This window comes from Hemitrygon akajei, chromosome 8, assembly GCF_048418815.1.
Source record: "Hemitrygon akajei chromosome 8, sHemAka1.3, whole genome shotgun sequence".
NCBI classification, from domain to species: domain Eukaryota; kingdom Metazoa; phylum Chordata; class Chondrichthyes; order Myliobatiformes; family Dasyatidae; genus Hemitrygon; species Hemitrygon akajei.
In genome coordinates, this window is record NC_133131.1 from 144,731,618 (window position 1) to 144,751,386 (window position 19,769).

Genomic DNA, 19,769 nt, shown 5'->3' on the forward strand with positions numbered 1-19,769 from the left:
TTCTTTTTTAATGTTTTCATTGCCATTATTATGTTCACTTCTGTAATTCATGTTTTTGAATCCTCTGGAAACCACTTGTTTTGCCTTACCTGCAGAGTCAACATGGGATCAGTTATCAGTTAAATAACCTGGAAGTGATAACATTGCTTGTCCTATGTCACTAATTTGACACTATCTTCCAGTACGTCTTCAACATCATCTTCACAGTCCTTTAGCAAATTGCCCTTCTGTTGCTCTTCCACTTCAACATGTTACGCTCCTTTGATTTTACATTTGAAGCACAATTACATCATTATTTCTACAATTTCAACTTTTGTGCCCATTTTCTTGAAATTAACTTTTCATGTTGTATAACATCAAGTAACTGTTTTAAACTGGGCGTTGGTCATGGTAAATTGGCACTAGCATTGTTATAGAAGAGAAGTCTAGGGTTTTGAACTGAGTTAATAAACATATTCTCTGAGCAATGTTACCTTGGCTATGAGTTATTTATACATGTTGTTTGATTGCACGTACCTTTATTCTCTGAATCACTACTCTTCTGAAGTCCTCTATAAAGTCATAATAATTTTGTGCCTGAGCTAGAAAATCATTATTAAGCTTTTGTCATAAACTCATAACCATTATCCTGACTCTATTTTGCCCCTACTCAATGAGTGTCCTAGATTGAAGTGGGTGACTTTCATCCCAAATATTGTATTTGATTTTCAGTCAGGTGGCAGAATAGTGAAGCTATTAAGTTGTTGCCTCACAACTCCAGCATCCTGCCCTCTAGTGCTGTTAGTGTGGAGATAACCCATTCTCTCTGTAACTGCTTGGGTTTTCCCCAGGTACACTGGTTTCTTCCCACTTAACAAAGATGTGCAGGTTGGAAGGTTCATTTGCTATCTTAAGTTGCGCCTAGTCAGTGGGTGAGCATTACAAACTGGATAGTGTTGCTGAAAATATGTGGTCAAAAGTTTGCAGTAAAAACTAATTGAGGAGGGGGAATTGGGGAACGGAATAGCTCATTGATTTGTTATGTTGATAATAACTGATGGTTATGTTACTAGCTTACATAATACTAAAATTGTAAATTTTCATATATCCATTATTTATTCTCTCATGCAGCTGCAGCTGGAGATATGCCAACCTACCAAATCCGGACTCCAACTACCACCCTACCTCAGGGAGTAGTGATGGCAACTTCACCAGGAACATTGCATAGTCCACAACAACTTGCAGAAGAGGCAACCCGTAAACGGGAACTAAGGCTAATGAAAAACAGGTAAGGTTTGAGAAATCATTTAAAAATGATGTTTCGGGGAAAAGCATAAGCTACAAATTTAGAAAAATAAATGATTCTTGATGTTTGGGAAATTTCTAATGTGCTTCAGTCTTGGGCTCTGTTTTTAATGTGCTACTAAATTCTTTGATGCCACGTTAATGAAGAATTTAATTCTTGCTTCAAAATTTACTGTGCTGAATTTAAAAAAAAACTTGCTATGACATATACCTTTTTTCTCTAGTAATGTTTCCACTTTAGACATGGATATGGTCATGCTTTTGACGTGAATATATTTCTTACTCCCTTGTATAGAAATAGAAGAATAATTTATTTAACACCTCCCTCAGAAGTGCAGGATATTTATTTTGGAGTTAGTGGAGAAATTTGTTCTCTCTTATGCTGGATGCATATAAGAAGACTAGCTAAGGTTTTGAAGTTTGTTCTATCCTCAAGCTCACTTTAATTGACTTCAGCAGAATTGAATACTTGGAAGCTGAGTGCAATTGATATCCAGTATCCTTCTCTGCATTTAGTCGAGATGAATTTTTCTTTTTGACATTCCAATCTATGGAACTATTTTTAAAAAAATAAATTGTTTATTTACTGACTATAACTTTTATTGAAGCAGTTTTGCACAGTGAATAAATTTGGAGTTAGAGTATTGATGACCATTTGCAACAGCCTTCCAGCTGTGATATCTTTGTGCTTATTTTGGTAATGCATCCTACTTTACAATGATGGTATTTCTTGAAAATTTGAACTTAATTTTTTATTCAATTTAAAAGCCTGTGAACCAATAGTCTTTATGAGAAGTATGTTAAATGCATTAGGTTTGAGTATTATTCTTTTAAAGGCATCAGTAACACCAAAAGCTTTTTTATTGTACTATTTTAATGCACCATTGAAGATTCAGATATCTTCTACTTTGTGAAAAACAAATATTTCACATCCTTTTTTGACAATCTGTATTTGATTAAAATGTACTAATATAGCAATGATAAATGTATTTTAGAAAAAAATAACTAGTGCAGGTAAATTTGCATCAGTAGGAATTTTGTATGTGTAGTTTGGTTTCTCATTTTCATGTATCAGTGTCTGATTTTTCAAATCTTGCCATGTGCTTACTACATGTAGTCTAGCTGTGGGTCAGTAGCATGCCCTCCCCCTGGTATATCCCTGGTTTTGCTTTATCCTCATGCGTAGATAACTGCCTGCTAATGGCTATCTCTATTTGTTTTTTCACATTTTTTTTGCCTCCTGCATGATTTTTTCAAAAAGTGTGTGGTTATATTGATCTGTTCTGACTGAAGTATCTTGAACTCTTTAAGTCATTGCTGTTCACATAAGTACATAAGGAAAAATATTGAGCTTATTCTTCGAAGTGAAATGCAAGAAACTTCTTTCTCGACTGACTTTAAGTTTCCTGCTGGAACATCAGAGATCTCCATCATGCAAGAAATACATCTTGAACATACAGCTTGACAAATGGAATGGGAAGCTTACTAATATTTTATATAAACAAAAGTTGATTAAATTAAAGTTAAATTGCTTGATAAAGTTATAATTGTAGAAAATTAGTAGTAAATAGGTACTTCAAAGCACCAGTATGAAATATTTTAACAGTTCATAGATATTATGTTGGAAAAGCATCTGAGCCTGGAGAAATTAGTTAAAGATGATCATTGTCTATGTGTGTTTATCTTCTGGCATGTATGTTTTGTATTGCCTTACAAGCAGCAAGGGGAACAATGTCCTGCAAATCTAAAATTACATTTTAACTTAGTGAACATGGTATTGTTGGCTAAATCCATTATATTGATTTATAATGTGGTTAATAATATCTTTAAAAGTATGTTATGGGTGTATTAATTCAATGCAGTTGATTTTAATATGTTAAATGTTTTATGCTTGCATTTATAAGGATTACATTATGATTGCAGCTGACAAGTATTTTCATTGTAAAATGACTGCTGTCATTTTCTTACAAATATATATTTTCAGAAGATTTGTATTGAACTTCAGTCACTAATTATTATCTTGCTAATTTTAGAGAAAAATAAACAAGAAAATCGGTGAGGATTAGAAAAGTACAGAGCAGCTTCAAGTTTTTAAGTGCTACTTTGCCATAGATAACTTTATTAATAGAGATGAGACAGGAACATTTTTTTTCTAAAATTAGCAATTAGTCGAATTTTTAAAAAAAGTGTCTTGAGATTCCAAATATTTTGTTTTTAACTTTTAGTACATTTAATATTTTTATGAAAGGTAGAGTTAGAGGAAATAACAAATACTGAATAATGAGCCAAAGTTATATTAGAATTGGTATGGAAAATTTGTTGTGAGATTTTTGACATTTATTGATTGTCTTAAATAAGTATCTGCTTGAACATGTTTTTTTTTAAAATAGAATGGTCTTTGGTTCACAAGTTTGAACTGGTAGAAATTTCAATGTAGCTTTTCATTTTCTTGCATGATACGTACAAAAACAAAATGATACTTCCTGGATCTGTGGTCCAAATAAATGCTTCATTCCTGAGTCTAAGTACTTCAAACGAGACAGAGAATTACATCTGACTGCAGCACTTCAATTTGATGTGGTGTGTCACCTTTCAAAAGTCGTTCGATGGGGGTGAATCAACTGAATTCCGTTCCTGAGGTTGACACTGGTTGGCTGCAAATAATCCCATAAGTATGATTAAGTGTTGGAGGGTTTAGGGATTCAGCAAGGCCAGCAGCTTCTGATTTGGTTGGTGCAAGCCGTAGCCCAAGAACAGGGGATGCGCAAGTGGCACTCTAAGGATGGCATTACAAAGACAAAATATACAGATTTGTCGGTTTCTTCCCTTTTTCGGCTGTCGCTATGATGTGCCTTCTGTTAATTCCAGGGAGGCTGCTCGTGAATGTCGCAAAAAGAAGAAGGAATATGTCAAGTGTCTTGAAAATCGAGTCGCTGTGCTTGAAAATCAAAACAAGACTCTTATCGAGGAACTCAAGGCCCTAAAAGACTTGTACTGCCATAAAACAGATTAACAGCTTCAAACTGCCACTTTCATACTTTTTGAACTCTGATCCAGGCATGAGATGTTGCAGTTCCATGGAATACCAGGTGGAGTTGGGACAGGGACACTTTTGAGTATGCTGGACTCCAATTTGCTTTGAATTTTAACCTAGCCTGAGCTTGGGAGGGTGGGAAGAAATCATGTTGGCCTATAATGCTGGATTTGTTCCAGAAGCCCTGATGTTGCATAGCATATCAAGTATTTCTCGTTCCTTTTTTTTGCTTCTGCTGTTTGTAGGGAGGCTGCCAAAGAATGTCGACGTCGAAAAAAAGAATATGTAAAGTGTCTGGAAAGCCGTGTTGCAGTGCTGGAAACCCAAAACAAGCAGCTAATCGAGGAACTCAAAACTTTGAAAGAACTTTATTGTGATAAATCAGAGTAGTATTTGTAATATGAGTCCTGACCAGTTTGATGTCTACAGCATCTTTCTTTGAAGATAAAGCCTCTGCAGCTTCAGACTGCTTTTTTTATTTTTTGCTTTGCAAAACTACGTAGAAAACATTGGAACCTTTAACATGTAACATTTCTCAAAAGTTATTCACAGTAATATATTTTGTTAAGTGTTTGTTGTATAACTGAAATTTGTGGGGAAAAATGAACAAAAAAACTTTTGTAAAAACAATTAGTTCAATGTATATACATGTACTGTACCCTGTTACAATGTAATGCAGTACTTGCTAAGTTCTATTTGTTAAGCATTTGCATTTAAGATTTTTATGTGTTGCTCATATGCTATCCTGAAGACACATGTAATATTATTTTTACACGTGTTTATTGCTTTTAGTACCCTATTAAATATGAAATTAAAATAGAAAAGTATACAAGGCAATTGAATTAAATAATTCAGAAATTTGACGTATATAGAAAACATCTACCTTTGAAAGAGGGAATTTAGAAAGGAAAATGTATGTTATTGATTAATTATATGTAAAGAGAGTGTTATATTCAGTAGCATTGCAAAACAAATGGAATTTATAGTTAATTTCTGACTTTCTTTTATACATTTTTGTGAAATGTAGCACTGTACTACTGTCAGTCTATGCTTATGTAGTTCGAGAATCAAAAATGAATTTTAATAGAACCACATTGGTTAAAAAACACACATTTCTTGTTGTTGTATTTAAAAAATGTTCAACTTAAGTTGCCTTAATAAGTTAGCCATCTTTTGAAGAAACCATTTTGATTCTGGTAATCACCTATCAAGAATGAAATGTGTGTATTAAACTTAATCTGTCTCCTTCCCCCCCCCCCCCCCCCCCCCCATGAGCTTACACCTAATAATATGGAATTTATTTTAATTGGCTGTGAAATTTATTCTACTGTAAGATTTTTGTAATATACATGGTGCTTAAAAGATTTCAATATTTTTTCAATGTAGCTTTCCTGACCAGATATAAATTTTTAATTTCTCCATGGACTATTTAGTAAATTTGGTTGTTTAAATTCTTTGTAGTAATAGAATTAATTCCCATGTAGAGGAAAATTATACTTGGGGGCCCTGTTTTATGAAATACTCAATTGGTATTGGATTATATTCATAAATTACAATGTTACTTTTCTTTCTGTAAATAGGAAGTTTGCAGTTTCTGTTACTATATGATATTATTTTTAAATTGCTGTATCATTCTTTCCACTACTTCATCTGGACATTGTTATCCTTTAAACTGCTAAGTCAATGCTACAGCCTTCCAGATGTTTTTCTATCATCCTGAAGATTCTGATGATATTTTGAAGTAGCCATTACATTTATTATATGCCCCTTGGAACACCAACATTTTCTGATGTTGAACATGCACCAGTGTCTGCTGGATTCTTCTATTTAGAATTGACAGTAAGTTCAAAAAAAAATTACTTTCTACTCTTTGTCTTACTCATTGAATTCTGCTTCTTGGTAAACTATTCTGTTCAGCGGCTCACTCATATTCTGGGAAAAGAGGGGGTATATTCAAGTGCTAAACATAATTGTGTGTCTTGTTTTGCAGACCTATATTTAAACATTTGTAAATATTGTGCATTTGAATTTATCTTATTTGTTAAGGTGCATCCTCACTATTACCAAATGAAATACTGTATTCAAAAAGCAAGTTCAGGCAAGGTGATCATCTTTTTATTCTTGAAAATGAATGTGATTACAATTTCTTGAGTTCTAAAATTGTGAGCATGGCAAAAGACCGAAGTTCCTCTTGTAAGGACTCTCTTTTTCAAACAAAGATCTTTGTCCACTGATTTTATATTTCTTTTGACAGAAACTTGTTGCTTTGGCTGTGGTTAGTACATTTCTCTAACAATTTGTCAGTAATGAAAAATATGGTTGTTGACAGCCAATCATCTCACAACTCAGACACCAACGCAAAAAATTCCTGAAGTAATATCTTAAATATAAACAAATTTTAGATAGAGGACAAAACCAAAGGAGATATGAAGAAGCACAGTTCAGAAATCATTAACCTAAGTTACTAGCCTTTGTGTTTCTTACTCCAAGTGATGTTTGGCCTGCTGTTTTTAACTGTTTTAAAAAAAATCTCTAAGGAACTTTCATGAAGGAAGGTATGAACCAAAGTCTAAAGAGTGATGAAGACATATTAAGTTGTGATTCTGAAAATTAAATGGATAAATATTTGAACTGAAAAAAGTAGAGTTCTGGGGAAAGTATAGGAGAAAAAATCTAATTGCAGAGAGCTGAAGATTAAATGACGACATGATGCTGTATTCTTCTGTCAAGTGATCTGAGGAAGAGTTCTTGTTTAAAAAAAAACTAGAAAATATTATACAGCACAGCACATTACGTGTGAAACAGCGTTATTGGTATTGGAACTCTTAGCACATTCCAAATTCTTAACATCTACTAGCTAAAAGGACAAGGGCAGCAAAAGCATGGGAACACCACACCTCAAAGCTGCCATACATTCTATATACCATCCTGACTCTGCTGTTACTGAGTTAAACTCCCTCTCTATTGACATTATGGGTATACCCATGCCGCAAGCACTGCACTGGTTCAAGAAAGAAACTCATCACCACCCTCTCAAGGGGAATTAGAGATGGACATTATGAGTTGGCTCAGCCTGGTAAGTGACTGTCCCATTATTTAAAAATAGTCTTGGTCTTTGTCATGTAGTCTTTTCCAGTGATCAAATGGTAACTGAGTTGGTGATATGAAAGGCAAATGGAATGTTGGCATTCATTTCAAAAGGACTAGAATGTAAAAGTAAGGCTGTAATGCTGTGGCTTAATAAAACGTTGGTCAGACTACACATGGAGTAATCAGGTCAGTTTTGGACCTGTTAAGAAAATGTGCAGGCAATGGAGAAGGTATAGATGTGATTAATGAAAATGATTCTGGGAATTAAAGTGTTAAACATATGAAGAGTGTTCTCTCTAGAGTTTAGAAGAATGGTAGGTGTTGGGATCTTATTGAAACCTATTGAGTATTGAAAAGTGTAGATAGAGTGGGTGTGAAGAGGATGTTTCCTATCGTAGGGGAGTCTGGGACTAGAGGGAACAGCCTCAGAATAGAGGGATGCCCATTTAGAACAGATATGTGGAGGAACACATACAAAATGCTGGAGGAACTCAGCAGGCCAGGCAGCATCTATGGAAAAGAGTAAACAGTTGATGTTTTGGGCCGAGACCCTTCATCTGGACTAGAGAAAAGGATGAGAAGTCAAACCAAGGGGGGAAGGGATGAAGAAGTACAGGGAGGTAGATTATAGGTAAAACTGGGAGAGAGGGGTGAAGTAAAGAGCTGAAATATTGATTGGTGAAAGAGATAAGGGGCTGGATAAGAGGGTGGAAGACCATGGAAGAAAAGGAAGGGGGAGGAGCACCAGAATGAGCTGATGGGCAGGTAAAGAGATAAGGTGAGAGAGGAAATGCGGAATGAGGGGTGGGACAATTATCTTACTGAAAATCCATGAAATCTACGTTCATGCCATCAGCTTGCAAGCTACCCAGACGGAACATAAGGTCTTGCTCCACCAAACTGAGTGTTACCTTATCACGGCAATAGAGAAGGTTATGGACTGACATGTTGGAGTGGGACTGGGAAGTAGAACTGAAATGGGTACCCACCGGGAAATCCCAACCAGGCACACTGGTAAAGTGTTGCCTCACCTGGAATGACTGTTTGGGGCCCCGTGTGGTAGTGAGGGAGAAGGTGTCGGGGTAGGTATGACATTTGTTCCGCTTGCAAGGAAAAGTACCAGGAGGGAGATCACTGGGGAGGGACAAATCGACAAGGGAGTCAGTTAGGGAGAGATCCCTGCAGAAAGTGAGCGGTAGGAGGGAAGTATGGGCTTGGTGGTGGGATCCCTTTAGAGAAGGCATTGTCTCATTTTCACTATGGACATTCAGTCCCTCTGCACCTCTGTTTTATCCCCCCCCCCCAATCTGGAGGGCTTAAAAGCTCTCCACCTCTCTGGAAAACAGACCCAACCTGTTCCCCTTATCACCACTTTCCTCTGTCTGGTGGAACTGGTCCTCACTCTCTAAATAATTTCTCCTTTGGCTCCTCCCATCTTGTTCAAACCAAAGGTGTAGCCGTGTACACTCTCATGGGTTCCAGTTATGCCTTTTTGTTGGCTATGTGGAACAGTATGTTCTATGCCTACACTGATATCACTCTGCAACTTTTCTTACATTGACTGCATTGGTGCTGCTTCCTGCTCCCATGCTGAGCTCGTCTACTTCATCAGCTTTGCCTCTAGCTTCCACCCTGCCCTCAAATTTACCTGGTCCATTTCTGACACCTCACTTTCCTTGATCTCTATGTCTCTATCTCTGGAGACAGTTTATTTATTGATAGCTTATCAATCTCACTGATTCTCACAACTAACCTGGGCTATACCTCTTCCCACCCTGTCATTCGTAAAAATGCTATCCCCTTCTCTCAGCTCTAATGTCTCCACTGCTTCTGCTCTCGGTTGGAGCCTTTTCATCCCAGAACTAATGAGATGCCCTCCTTCAAAGAAGGAGGATTTCCTCCTTCCACCATCACTGCTGCTCTCACCTGCTTCTCTTCCATTTTGTACATGTCTGCCCTCACCCGATTCTCCCACCCTACTAGCCTCCACATCCAAAGCATAATTCTCTGTAACTTGCACCATCTTCAACAGGATCCCACCACCAATCACTTCTTCACCCCCTCCCCAACTCTCTGCTTTCCGCAGGGATTGCTCCTTACGTGACTCCCTTGTCCATTCGTCCCTCCCCACTGATCTCCCTCAGGACTTGTCCTTGCAAGCTGAACAAAATACTGTACCTGTCCCTACACCTTCCTCACTATTATTCAGGGCCCCAAACAGTCTTTCAAGGTGAGGTGCCACTTCACCTGAAAGTCTTTTGGAGTCGACTACTGTATCTGGTACTCCCGGTGTGGCCTTGTAAAAAGGTAAGATCCGAAGTAGATTGGGAGCCTGCCTCTCCGAACACCTACATTCTGTTCTGTCCACCAGAAAAAGCGGGATCTCCCAGTGGCCACCCATTTCAATCCTACTTCCCTCTATCATTCTGACATGTCAGTTCATGGCTTCCTCTACTGCTGCGATGAGGCCACAGATTGGAGGAGCAATTCCTTCTGGGCAGCTTCCAGCCTGATGGCATGAACGTCATTTTCTCGAACTTCTGATAATTGCCCCCCACTCCCATCACCATTCCCCCATTCCAGTTTCCCGCTCTCACCTTGTCTCCTTAACTGCATTCACCTCTCCCTGGTTCCTATCCCCCTTCCCTTTCTTCCATGGTCTTCTACACTCTCCTATCAGGCTCCCTTTATCCAGCCCTTTATCTCATTCATCAATCAACTTCACAGCTCTTTATTTTACCCCTCTCCCTCTCCCAGTTTCACCTATCACCTGCCACCTTCCTCCTCTCTTCCCACCCCCACCTTCTAGCTCTGACTTCTCATCCTTTTTAACCAGTACCATTGAAGGGTCTGGGCCCAAAATGCCACATGATTAGTCTTTTCCATCGAGGCCTGCTGAGTTCCTCCAGCATTTTGTGTGTGCTGCTCTTGGATTTTCCAGCATCTGCAGATTTTTTCCATGTGAGATGGGGAGGAATTTCTTGGGCCAGAGGATAATGAATCTGGAATGTATTACCACAGATGGCTGTGGAGCACAAGTCATAGAGTATATTCAAAGTGGAGGTTGATAGCTTACTCATTAGGTCATGAAAGGTTATAGAGTTGTAGGGAAGTACAGCACAGAAACTGGCCATTTGGCCCATGTAGTTCACGCTGAAACCATTTAAACTGCCTACTCCTATTGACTGTAGCCCTCCATATCCCTACCATCTATGTACCTATCCAAACTTCTCAAAAGTTGAAATTGAGCTCACATGCACCACTTGTGCTGGCAGCTCATTCCACACTCACACGTCCCTCTGAGTGAAGAAGTTTTCCTTTGAGTTCCCCTTAAACTTTTCGCCTTTCACCCCTAATGCATTATTTCTGGTTGTAGTCCCATCCAGCCCCAGTGGAAAAAGTATGCTTGCGTTAACTTATCTATACCCCTCATAATTTTGTATACCTCCATCAAATCTCCTCTCTATCTTATGTTTTAAGGAATACAGTCCTAACCTATTCAATCTTATAACTCAAGTCCTCTAAATTTACAACATTCTTGTAAATTTTCTCTCCATTCTTTCAATCTTATTTACATCTTTCCTGTAGGTATGTGACCAAAACTATACATGATACTCCAAATTAGGCTTCATCAACGTCTTATTCAACTTCAACATAACATCCCATCTCCTGTACTCAGTATCTTGTCTAATGAAGGCTGTTGTGCCAAAAGCTTTCTTTACAATCCTACCATCTGTGCCACCACCTTCAATGAATTATGGACCTGTATTCCCAGATCCCTTTGTTCTACCACACCTGTTAGTGCCTTACCGTGGCTGTGTAAGACCTACCCTGGTTGGTCCTACCAAAGTGCAAAATCATAAGACATAGGAGCAGAAACAGGCCCATTGAGTCTGTTCCACCATTTAATCATGGTGATCCTTTTTTGCCCTTGTCAGCCCCACTCCCTGGCCTTCCCATGTAACCTTTTTTTGTCATGTCTAATCAAGAACCTATCAAGCTCTGCCTTAAATGCACCCAATAACCTGGCCTCCACAGCTACCTGTGGTAACAATTATCACAATTCACCACCCTCTGGTTAAAGGAACTTCTCCACATCTGTGTTTTAAATGGATGCTCCTCTATCCTGAGGTTGTACTTTCTTGTCCAAGACTCCCCCACCATGGGAAACATCCTTTCCACATTACTCTGTACATGGCCTTTCAACTTCTGAAAGATTCCACTGAGATCCCCCTCGTCCTTCTAAATTCCAGTGAGTACAGGCCCAGAGACATCAAATGTGCCTCAAATGATAACCCTTTCATTTCTGGAACTTCCTTGGGAACCTCCCCTGAACCTTCTCCAATGTCAGTGCATCTTTTCTTAGATAAGAAGCCCAAAACAAAGTTCATAATACTCAAGGTGAGGTCTTACAAGTGCCTTATAAATCCTCAGTGTCACATCCCTGCTCTTGTATTCCAGACCTCTTGAAATGAATGCAAACACTGCATTTACCTCCCTCACCACTGACTCAGCCTGCAAGTTAATCTTTAGGGTGTTCTGCACAAGGACTCCCAAATCCCTTTGCATCTCAGATTTTTGGATTTTCTCGCCATTTAGAAAATAGTCTGCACTTTTATTTCTACTACCAAAATGCATGACCATGCATTTTCCAATGTTGTATTTCATTTGCCACTTCCTTTTCTGTTCTCCTAATCTAAGTCCTTCTGCAGCCTTCCTGTTTCCTCAACACTACCTGCCCCTCCATCAATCTTAATATCATATGCAAAAAAGCCATCTATTCCATTATCTAAATCATTGGTATACAACATAAAAAGAAGCAATCCCAACACAGATCCCTGCGGAATACTACTAGTCACTGACAGCCAACCAGAAAAGGATCCTTCTGCTCTCACTTATTGCCTCCTACCAATCAACCAATGCTCTAACCATGCTAGTGACTTTCCTATGAGACCATGGGCTCTTAACTTGGTAAGCAGCCCCATGTGTGGCACCTTGTCAAAGGCCTTCTGAAAATCCAATTTCACAACATCCAGCACATCCCCTTTATCTTTACCTACTTGTAATCTCCTGAGAGAAATCCAGCAGGTTCATCAGGCAGGATTTTCCCTGAAGGGAACCAATCAGAGAAATTATACATGATGTATATACATGTATAATATGATCTCTACAGTTAGGATGGGGTTGCCAATACAGTTGGTTGCAATGTTAGGCATATAGAGATTCAGCTTCAACTCTTCAAAAGGCTTTGTTGTAATTGATTGTTCTTTATGCTTTGAACAAGGTATTAGTTGAACTAATGAGCTTTTAGCAATACTGTACTGAAGTTGCAGTTTCACGAATGTCTAACTTGTATTATTATTTTCATAATATGTGGTGTTAGACACCACCTATTGGTGGTAAGCAATATAACAGTTTATAATGGTTATCATCTTTCAATTATTCATTGGCTAAGTGTTATGTCTGTGCATCTTCTAGTAGGCCCTTTGCTTATCTCAGGAATTTGCCTTAACTTGGTACAAAAGTGCCTGTCTCTTCAAAAATTGATCCTGTCTTTGCCTTTGCCTTAGTTCTTTGCTCTTTAGTTTCATGTACTCTGTGCCTGTTCCTTTGTTTAAGCTTTCAATAAACAATTGTGAAGCAACAAGTTTTCAACTTATTTTTGGGCCCCTAAAAGAACCTGCAGATCAAAAATCACCAGATACAACAGCTTAATCCAGGAACTAGAGCACAGAAAATGATCTAGTAATCTGCTTTGACAGATTGCTGAAGGGCTTCTTTAATAAATTGGTAGTAGCTTCAATATTATTTTGTGATCCCCTCTAGATGACTGTTGGAAATTTTGGGAAATGTTGGGAAAGTTTTCACTGCTAATGTAATGGTCTTTCTGTAGAAGAGATAACAGTTGCTTTGAAATGTGAGCCGTCCAGTAAAGGGAGTGTGTTTTCGTGTTGTGTGCCTGACACTGGGGTGGGCTGGGTCTTTGGTTCAGCGGGAGATGAAAGGAGAAGCCGGAGAGAAGAGGTCGTGTGGCTTGACCCAGAGTGGGGCCATGTTCTGACGAAGGCCAGGTAGATCGAAGGAGGATCGGCGAAGGGGAAACAGTGTGCCCCAACTTGTGCACCTTAGACTGTTTCATTAAAATGGGCTCTTTTGTTTTTGCTTTTTTGTTACTAACCCTTTAGTCAAATTAGGAATTATAAAGCTAAATCGTTTAAGGAGCAGGTGGTGGACCTGAGGAGGGCTAAGGCACTGGTGACCCCTGTTTCCATCCAAGGGGTCAGTGTGGACATGGTGGAGGATTAAAAATACCTGGGGATATGAATGGACAATAAACTGGACTGGTCAAAGAACACTGAGGCTGTCTACAAGAAGGGTCAGAGCCGTCTCTACTTCCTGAGGAGACTGAGGTCCTTTAACATATGCCGGACGATGCTGAGGATGTTCTACGAGTCTGTGGTAGCCAGTGCTATCATGTTTGCTGTTGTGTGCTGGGGCAGCAGGCTGAGGGTAGCAGACACCAACAGAATCAACAAACTCATTCGTAAGGCCAGTGATGTTGTGGGGGTGGAACTGGACTCTGACGGTGGTGTCTGAAAAGAGGATGCTGTCCAAGTTGCATGCCATCTTGGACAATGTCTCCCATCCACTCCATAATGTACTGGTTAGGCACAGGAGTACATTCAGCCAGAGACTCATTCCACCGAGATGTAACACTGAGCATCATAGTAAGTCATTCCTACCTGTGGCCATCAAACATTACAACTCCTCCCTCAGAGTGTCAGACACCCTGAGCCAATAGGCTGGTCCTGGACTTATTTCCACTTGGCATAATTTACTTATTATTTATGGGTTTTATATTGCTATATTTCTACACTATTCTCGGTTGGTGCGACTGTAATGAAACCCAATTTCCCTCAGGATCAATAAAGTATGTCTGTCTGTCTGTATGTGGTGTACTATCTGTTACTTTATGGTACTGATTTGTATCAGGGGAACAAATCATGCAGCATCCACACAAACGGGGGTTCCGTGGTGGGCTCGCACCTCAATCTCACACGTTTGGCAGGGCCAGAGGTTGTCTTCCCCAGACTTCCGCAACTGACAGAACTAGTGTTTCAATTGTAGGGGCTTGTCTTGAATTAATTTCGTTGGATGCTGTGTGATTGCCCTAAGCATTGATCCAGTGGGTTGCGTGTTTAAGTCTGTGCTAAACTATTGTCCGATAAAGTGATTATGGTACATGGTTATGGATGCTGCCGGGGTTGAGCAGGCTGCATCGCAAGTTGAGTTTCCTGCAGCTGGGGGCGGAGACTTCAAAGACAGAGTGCTCTCATTTCTGCTGAGTGAGGGAAAAGAGTGCTCTGATTTGGAATATCTAATGAGTTTAGTGGTTTATTGCGCTGGACTTGAGGAGTGGATATTACCAGATCCCCATGAGTGGGGCTGACAAAGAGAAGATGGCATTTATATGTTCCCTGGGATTCTTCCAGTTTGAAAGGATGCCCCATGGCATATCTGGAGCCACTGCAACCTTCCAGTGTGTCAAGGAGAAAACAGTGGGGGATATGAGCTTGCTTGAGGTATTGGTGTATCTGGATGACCTCATAGTGTTTGGTCCACCTTGGAGGACCATGAAGCGAGACTACTGAAGGTGCTGGGTTGCCTGAAAGCTGAAGGGTTAAAGCTTTCCCTGGACAAGTGCCTCTTCTGCAAGATGTCTGTCAGCTATGTTGGGCACATAGTCTCAAGGGATAGAGTAGCCAACACCAGTTTGCCTACCGGGCAAACTGCGCCACAGAGAATGCAATCATAACAGCCCTCCATATTGCTCTGACTCACTTACAAGAACTGAACACCTATGCGAGGATGCTATTTGTGGACTTCAGTTCTGCATTTAACACAGTCATCCCCCATAAACTGGTCAGCAAACTGAACACTCTTGGCCTTGGTTCCTCCCTGTGCTCATGGGTCATGGATTTTCTCACAGACCGACCACAGCAAGTCAGAGTTGGTCAGCACACCTCCACCACCCTCATCTTAAAAACAGGCACCCCACAGGGCTGTGTTCTGAGCCCTATGCTCTACACACTCTTCACACATGACTGCACCCCCATCTACACCTCCAACTCCATAATTAAATATGTGGACGATACCACAGTGGTTGGCCTGATCTCGGATGAGGATGAAACAGCCTACAGGCTCGAGGTGGATCATCTGACGGAGTGGTGTAAGGACAACGACCTGGTCCTTAACACTTCTAAAACAAAAGAGATAATCATTGACTTCAGGAGATCAAAGGACAGAGTACACACCCCCCTCTGTATACATAGAGAGGTAATGGAAAGTGTGGAAAACCTAAAGTTCCTTAGAGTTATGTTGTCAAAACATTTGGCATGGACCACCAACACCTCGCTGCTTGTAAAAAAAAAAGGCACAACAAATAATCTTCTTCCTCAGAAAGCTGAAACAGGCCAAACTTCCACGAAAGCTGTTGCTTAACTTCTACAGAAGCACAATTGAAACCATCCTGACCAACAGCGCCACAGCCAGCTGAGCGACAAGACCTCAGCTGGCTGTGGCGCTGTTGGTCAGCCAGTGGTGAAGGTGGCCCAGCGAATTATCAGGATGGAGCTCCCAGGACTGGTCACCATCTATTCCAGCAGACTCAGGAGGAAAGCATAACCAGAGACACCATACACCCCGGCCACTCCCTGTTTGACCCACCGCCATCCAGCAAAAAGTTCAGGACACTAAAAGCCAGAACAAATAGACTGAGGAACAGCTTCTACCCCAGAGCTGTGGCCTCCATCACATCACTCCCACAGAGCAATGATTGAAACTGTGAGCACACACATGCACACACAGGGACTCAAATATTTGTACTAACGGCATTTTGTGCATTATTATGATATTCTGGTGCTGCTGCAACTTATTTTCTGCTACTTATCTATTTAATACTGTTTTTTTATTACTGTCTTGTTTTTATCTACCGCTTTATTTAATTGCCTGAGAGGAAGCTAAACAGAGTTTCATTGTACCTATGTAAAATGACAAAGATCATTCAATTCAATTCAATTCAACCTATCGCCTTGGTGAGCTGTCACTGCCATTTATACCTGGATTGGACTTTGTGCTTTGTATGAAGGGATGGTAGATTATCTCAATATCATGAGGACATGACTAATTTTGGTGGGGGAGAGTGTAACACCCTGGGAAAGGTTTCACTGCTAATGTAATGGTCTTTCTGTAGAAGCAGTGTTTGGGTTCTGGCTACAGATAAAGGGTGTTTTGGAATGTGAGCTGTCCAATTAAGGGAGTGTGTTTTTGTGTTTTGTGCCTGACATGGGGATGAGCTGGGTCTTTCGTTCAGCGGGAGATGAAGGAAGAAGATGCCAGACAGAGTAGGACTCGACCTGGGGCCGTGATCTGTGGGGCGATCAAAGGAGGATCAGTGAAGGAGAAACTTGTGTACATTAGACTGTTTCATTAAAATGGGCTGGGTTTTTTTCCTTTTTCTTTTTTTTTGTAATTTTTTAAAATTGAAGTTCATCATCAAACAAACATTTCCATAAGATGTATTTCAGACATTGTACATATATATCATATATGTCACAAATCTCCACATAGTATTTATCTGAGGTATACACTTATAGAAAAGAATGGAAAGAAAAAACAAGCAAAAGGAAAAAACTATGTACAAGTAGGGAGTGATCTTTTTATTACAACATATTCACTGTTTTGTGAGAATAAAATCAGGCCTCTGAGGCATTATGTAGTTAAACCATTTTCCCAGTATGAATCAAATTGTTCCAGTTTATGATTAACTTTTTCATTACTAACCCTTTAGTCAAATTAAGAATTATAAAACTAAATCGTAACATGGTTACAAATCATGCAGCAGCCACCCAAACGGGGTTCCGGGCTGGGCTCATACCTCAAGATCACACATTTGGCAGGGCCAGAGATTGTCTTCCCTAGACTTACACAGCCAATAAAATCAGAGTGTTTCAACGGTATTAGTAATCCCACATAGTCACTGCTCTAGTCTTTCCCATCAACTATGAGCCACCTTATATCTACTGGGTAAATCGTAAATGCAAGAGAGTCTGCAGATTCTGAAAATCCAGAGTACCACATACAAAATATTGGAGGAACTCAGCAGGTCAGGCAGCATACATGAAAATAAATAAACAGTTGGCAATAGGGGTTGGGAATATTCTTCAGGACTGGAAAGGTAAGGGGAAGAAGTCAAAGTAAGGAGGTGCAGGGAGGGAAAGGAGTATAAGCTAGAAGGTGATGGCTGAAGTAAAATGGAGGGGGAGAGGTGTGATGGAGTGAGAAGCTGGGCGGTATAGATGGCAAAGGTATAAGGCTGAAGAAGGACAAATCTGATACAGGAGAGATGGAAGGCACTTGGGAGGTGGTAGGTTGAGGAGTAAAGCAGAGGTAAGAGGGGAGTCAGAATGGAGGATTAAAGAAAAGGGAGGGGTTAAAATGACAGGGTATTCATGGAAAAAGTTGAAGAATGAATACAACAAAGGGATAGATTTTTTGCTGTATTACTGAAGGGTTGCATTCTCAGACAAGCACCTCTAGCTAAACATTTCCAGTATGTTACAGCAAATGACCCCTTTTTAACAGCTACACAGACCAGCCGTTGCTCTGAGCAGGAAATCTTTACATGACCTGAAAACTGGGTGAGCACTTTATATCAACATTATATGGAAAAAAAATCCTTTAGGGCAGCAACAAAGGCCATATGAACATCTCAGTTACTGTGGAGCCATACGCACGTGTGGCTTAGAGGAAACAGTAGTTACAACACTGGCATTCACTTGACTGCGGAAAAGTGCCCAGTATCATCTTATCCATAAAGAGCAGGACAAGTAAAATCCAGCCTATACTGCATTAGCAGTCTGTCTTGAACTATCAGCATGATGGTGGAGATGTAGTTGATAATACTATCAAATGGCACTAATGGATCATTTTTACACCTATGTTCAATTAGATTTTCACCTGGATCACTTATCTTCAGATCTCAATACAACCTTAGAGCATAAGATGTTTAATAATAGATGCTGCTCTTGATATTGGCAAGATTTGACTGAAGTGCCATCAGGAAGTTCTGATAGAACTGAAGTAAATGGAAATGAAGGGAAAAAAATCTTGGTTTCTTACATTACACAAAGGAAGATCATTCTAGTTGTCAGAGGCTAATTATATTAGCTTTGGGGCACTGGTGGAGGAGTTCCAGACATACAGTATCCCAGGTCAAGCAAACTTCTGTTTCTTTTATCATTAGATCAGAAGTGGTGATTTCTGTGGAATTTGCTGCCGCAGCCAGCTGTGGAGGCCAAGCCATTAGGTATATTTAAGACTATAGACCATAAGACATAAGACTCCTAAGTCCCTTGGCACCTCAGTTTTTCTGCATTTTCTCTCCATTTAGAAAATAGTCAACCCTTTCATTTCTTCTACCAAAGTGCATGACCATACACTTCCCAACACTGTATTCCATCTGTCATTCTCCTAATCTGTCAAAGTCCTCCTGTAGCCTCTCTGCTTCCTCAGAACTTCCTACCCTCCACCTATCTTCATATTGTCTTCAAACTTTGCAATAAAGCCATCAAATCCATCATCCAAATCACTGACATACAGTATAACATAAAAAAGTCCAAACACAGACCCCTGTGGAACACCACTGGCACTGGCAGCTAACCAGAAAAGTCTCCCTTTATTCCTACACTTTGATTCCTGCCAATCAGTCACCGCTTTATCCATGCTAGAATCTTTCCTATAATACCATGGGCTCTTATCTTATTGAGCAGGCTTGTGTGTGGCACCTTGTCAAAGGCTTTCTGAAAATCAAAGTACACAACATCAATCCATTATCCTTTGTCTATCCTGCTTGTTATTTCTTCAAAGAATTCCAAGATCTGTTAGGCAATATTTTCCCTTGAGAAAACAATACCGGCTATGGCCTATTTTATCATTGCCTCCAAGTACCCTGATACCTCATCCTTAATAATTGACTCCAACATCTTCCAACCACAGAGGTTGGATTAACTGGCCTATAGTTTCCTTTCTTCTGCCTCTCTCCGTTCTTGAAGAGTGGAGTGACATTTGCAACTTTCCAGTCTTCTGGAACCATTCCAGAATCTGGAGATTCTTGAAAGGTCATTAGTAATGCCTCCAAGATCTCTTCAGCTACCTCTTTCAGACATCTTTCTATCTGATCCAGGAGACTTATCTACTTTCAGACCTTTCAGTTCCCCAAGAATCTTCTCTCTCGTTATGGTAACTTCACATGCTTCATAACCCCTGACACCTGGAACTTCTGCTATCTTTCTCCTTGAAG

General features: G+C 39.9%; 1 protein-coding gene across 6 annotated transcripts in view; it reads left to right on the forward strand.

Moving 5' to 3' along the window:
* Window positions 1-5,426, forward strand: part of LOC140732329 (cAMP-responsive element modulator-like) — a 65,799-nt gene extending 60,373 nt beyond the window's left edge. For 5 of the 6 annotated variants that reach the window (XM_073054824.1, XM_073054826.1, XM_073054827.1 and 2 more), the window contains 2 exons: window positions 1,111-1,267; window positions 4,153-4,600. In XM_073054824.1, the coding sequence (XP_072910925.1) occupies window positions 1,111-1,267; window positions 4,153-4,297 (302 nt within the window). In that variant the 3' untranslated portion in view covers window positions 4,298-4,600. Of the gene's footprint in view, window positions 1-1,110; window positions 1,268-4,152 lie in introns of all 6 variants that reach the window. The other variant, XM_073054828.1, reaches the window with a different exon arrangement.
* The last annotated feature ends 14,343 nt before the right edge of the window (window positions 5,427-19,769 follow it).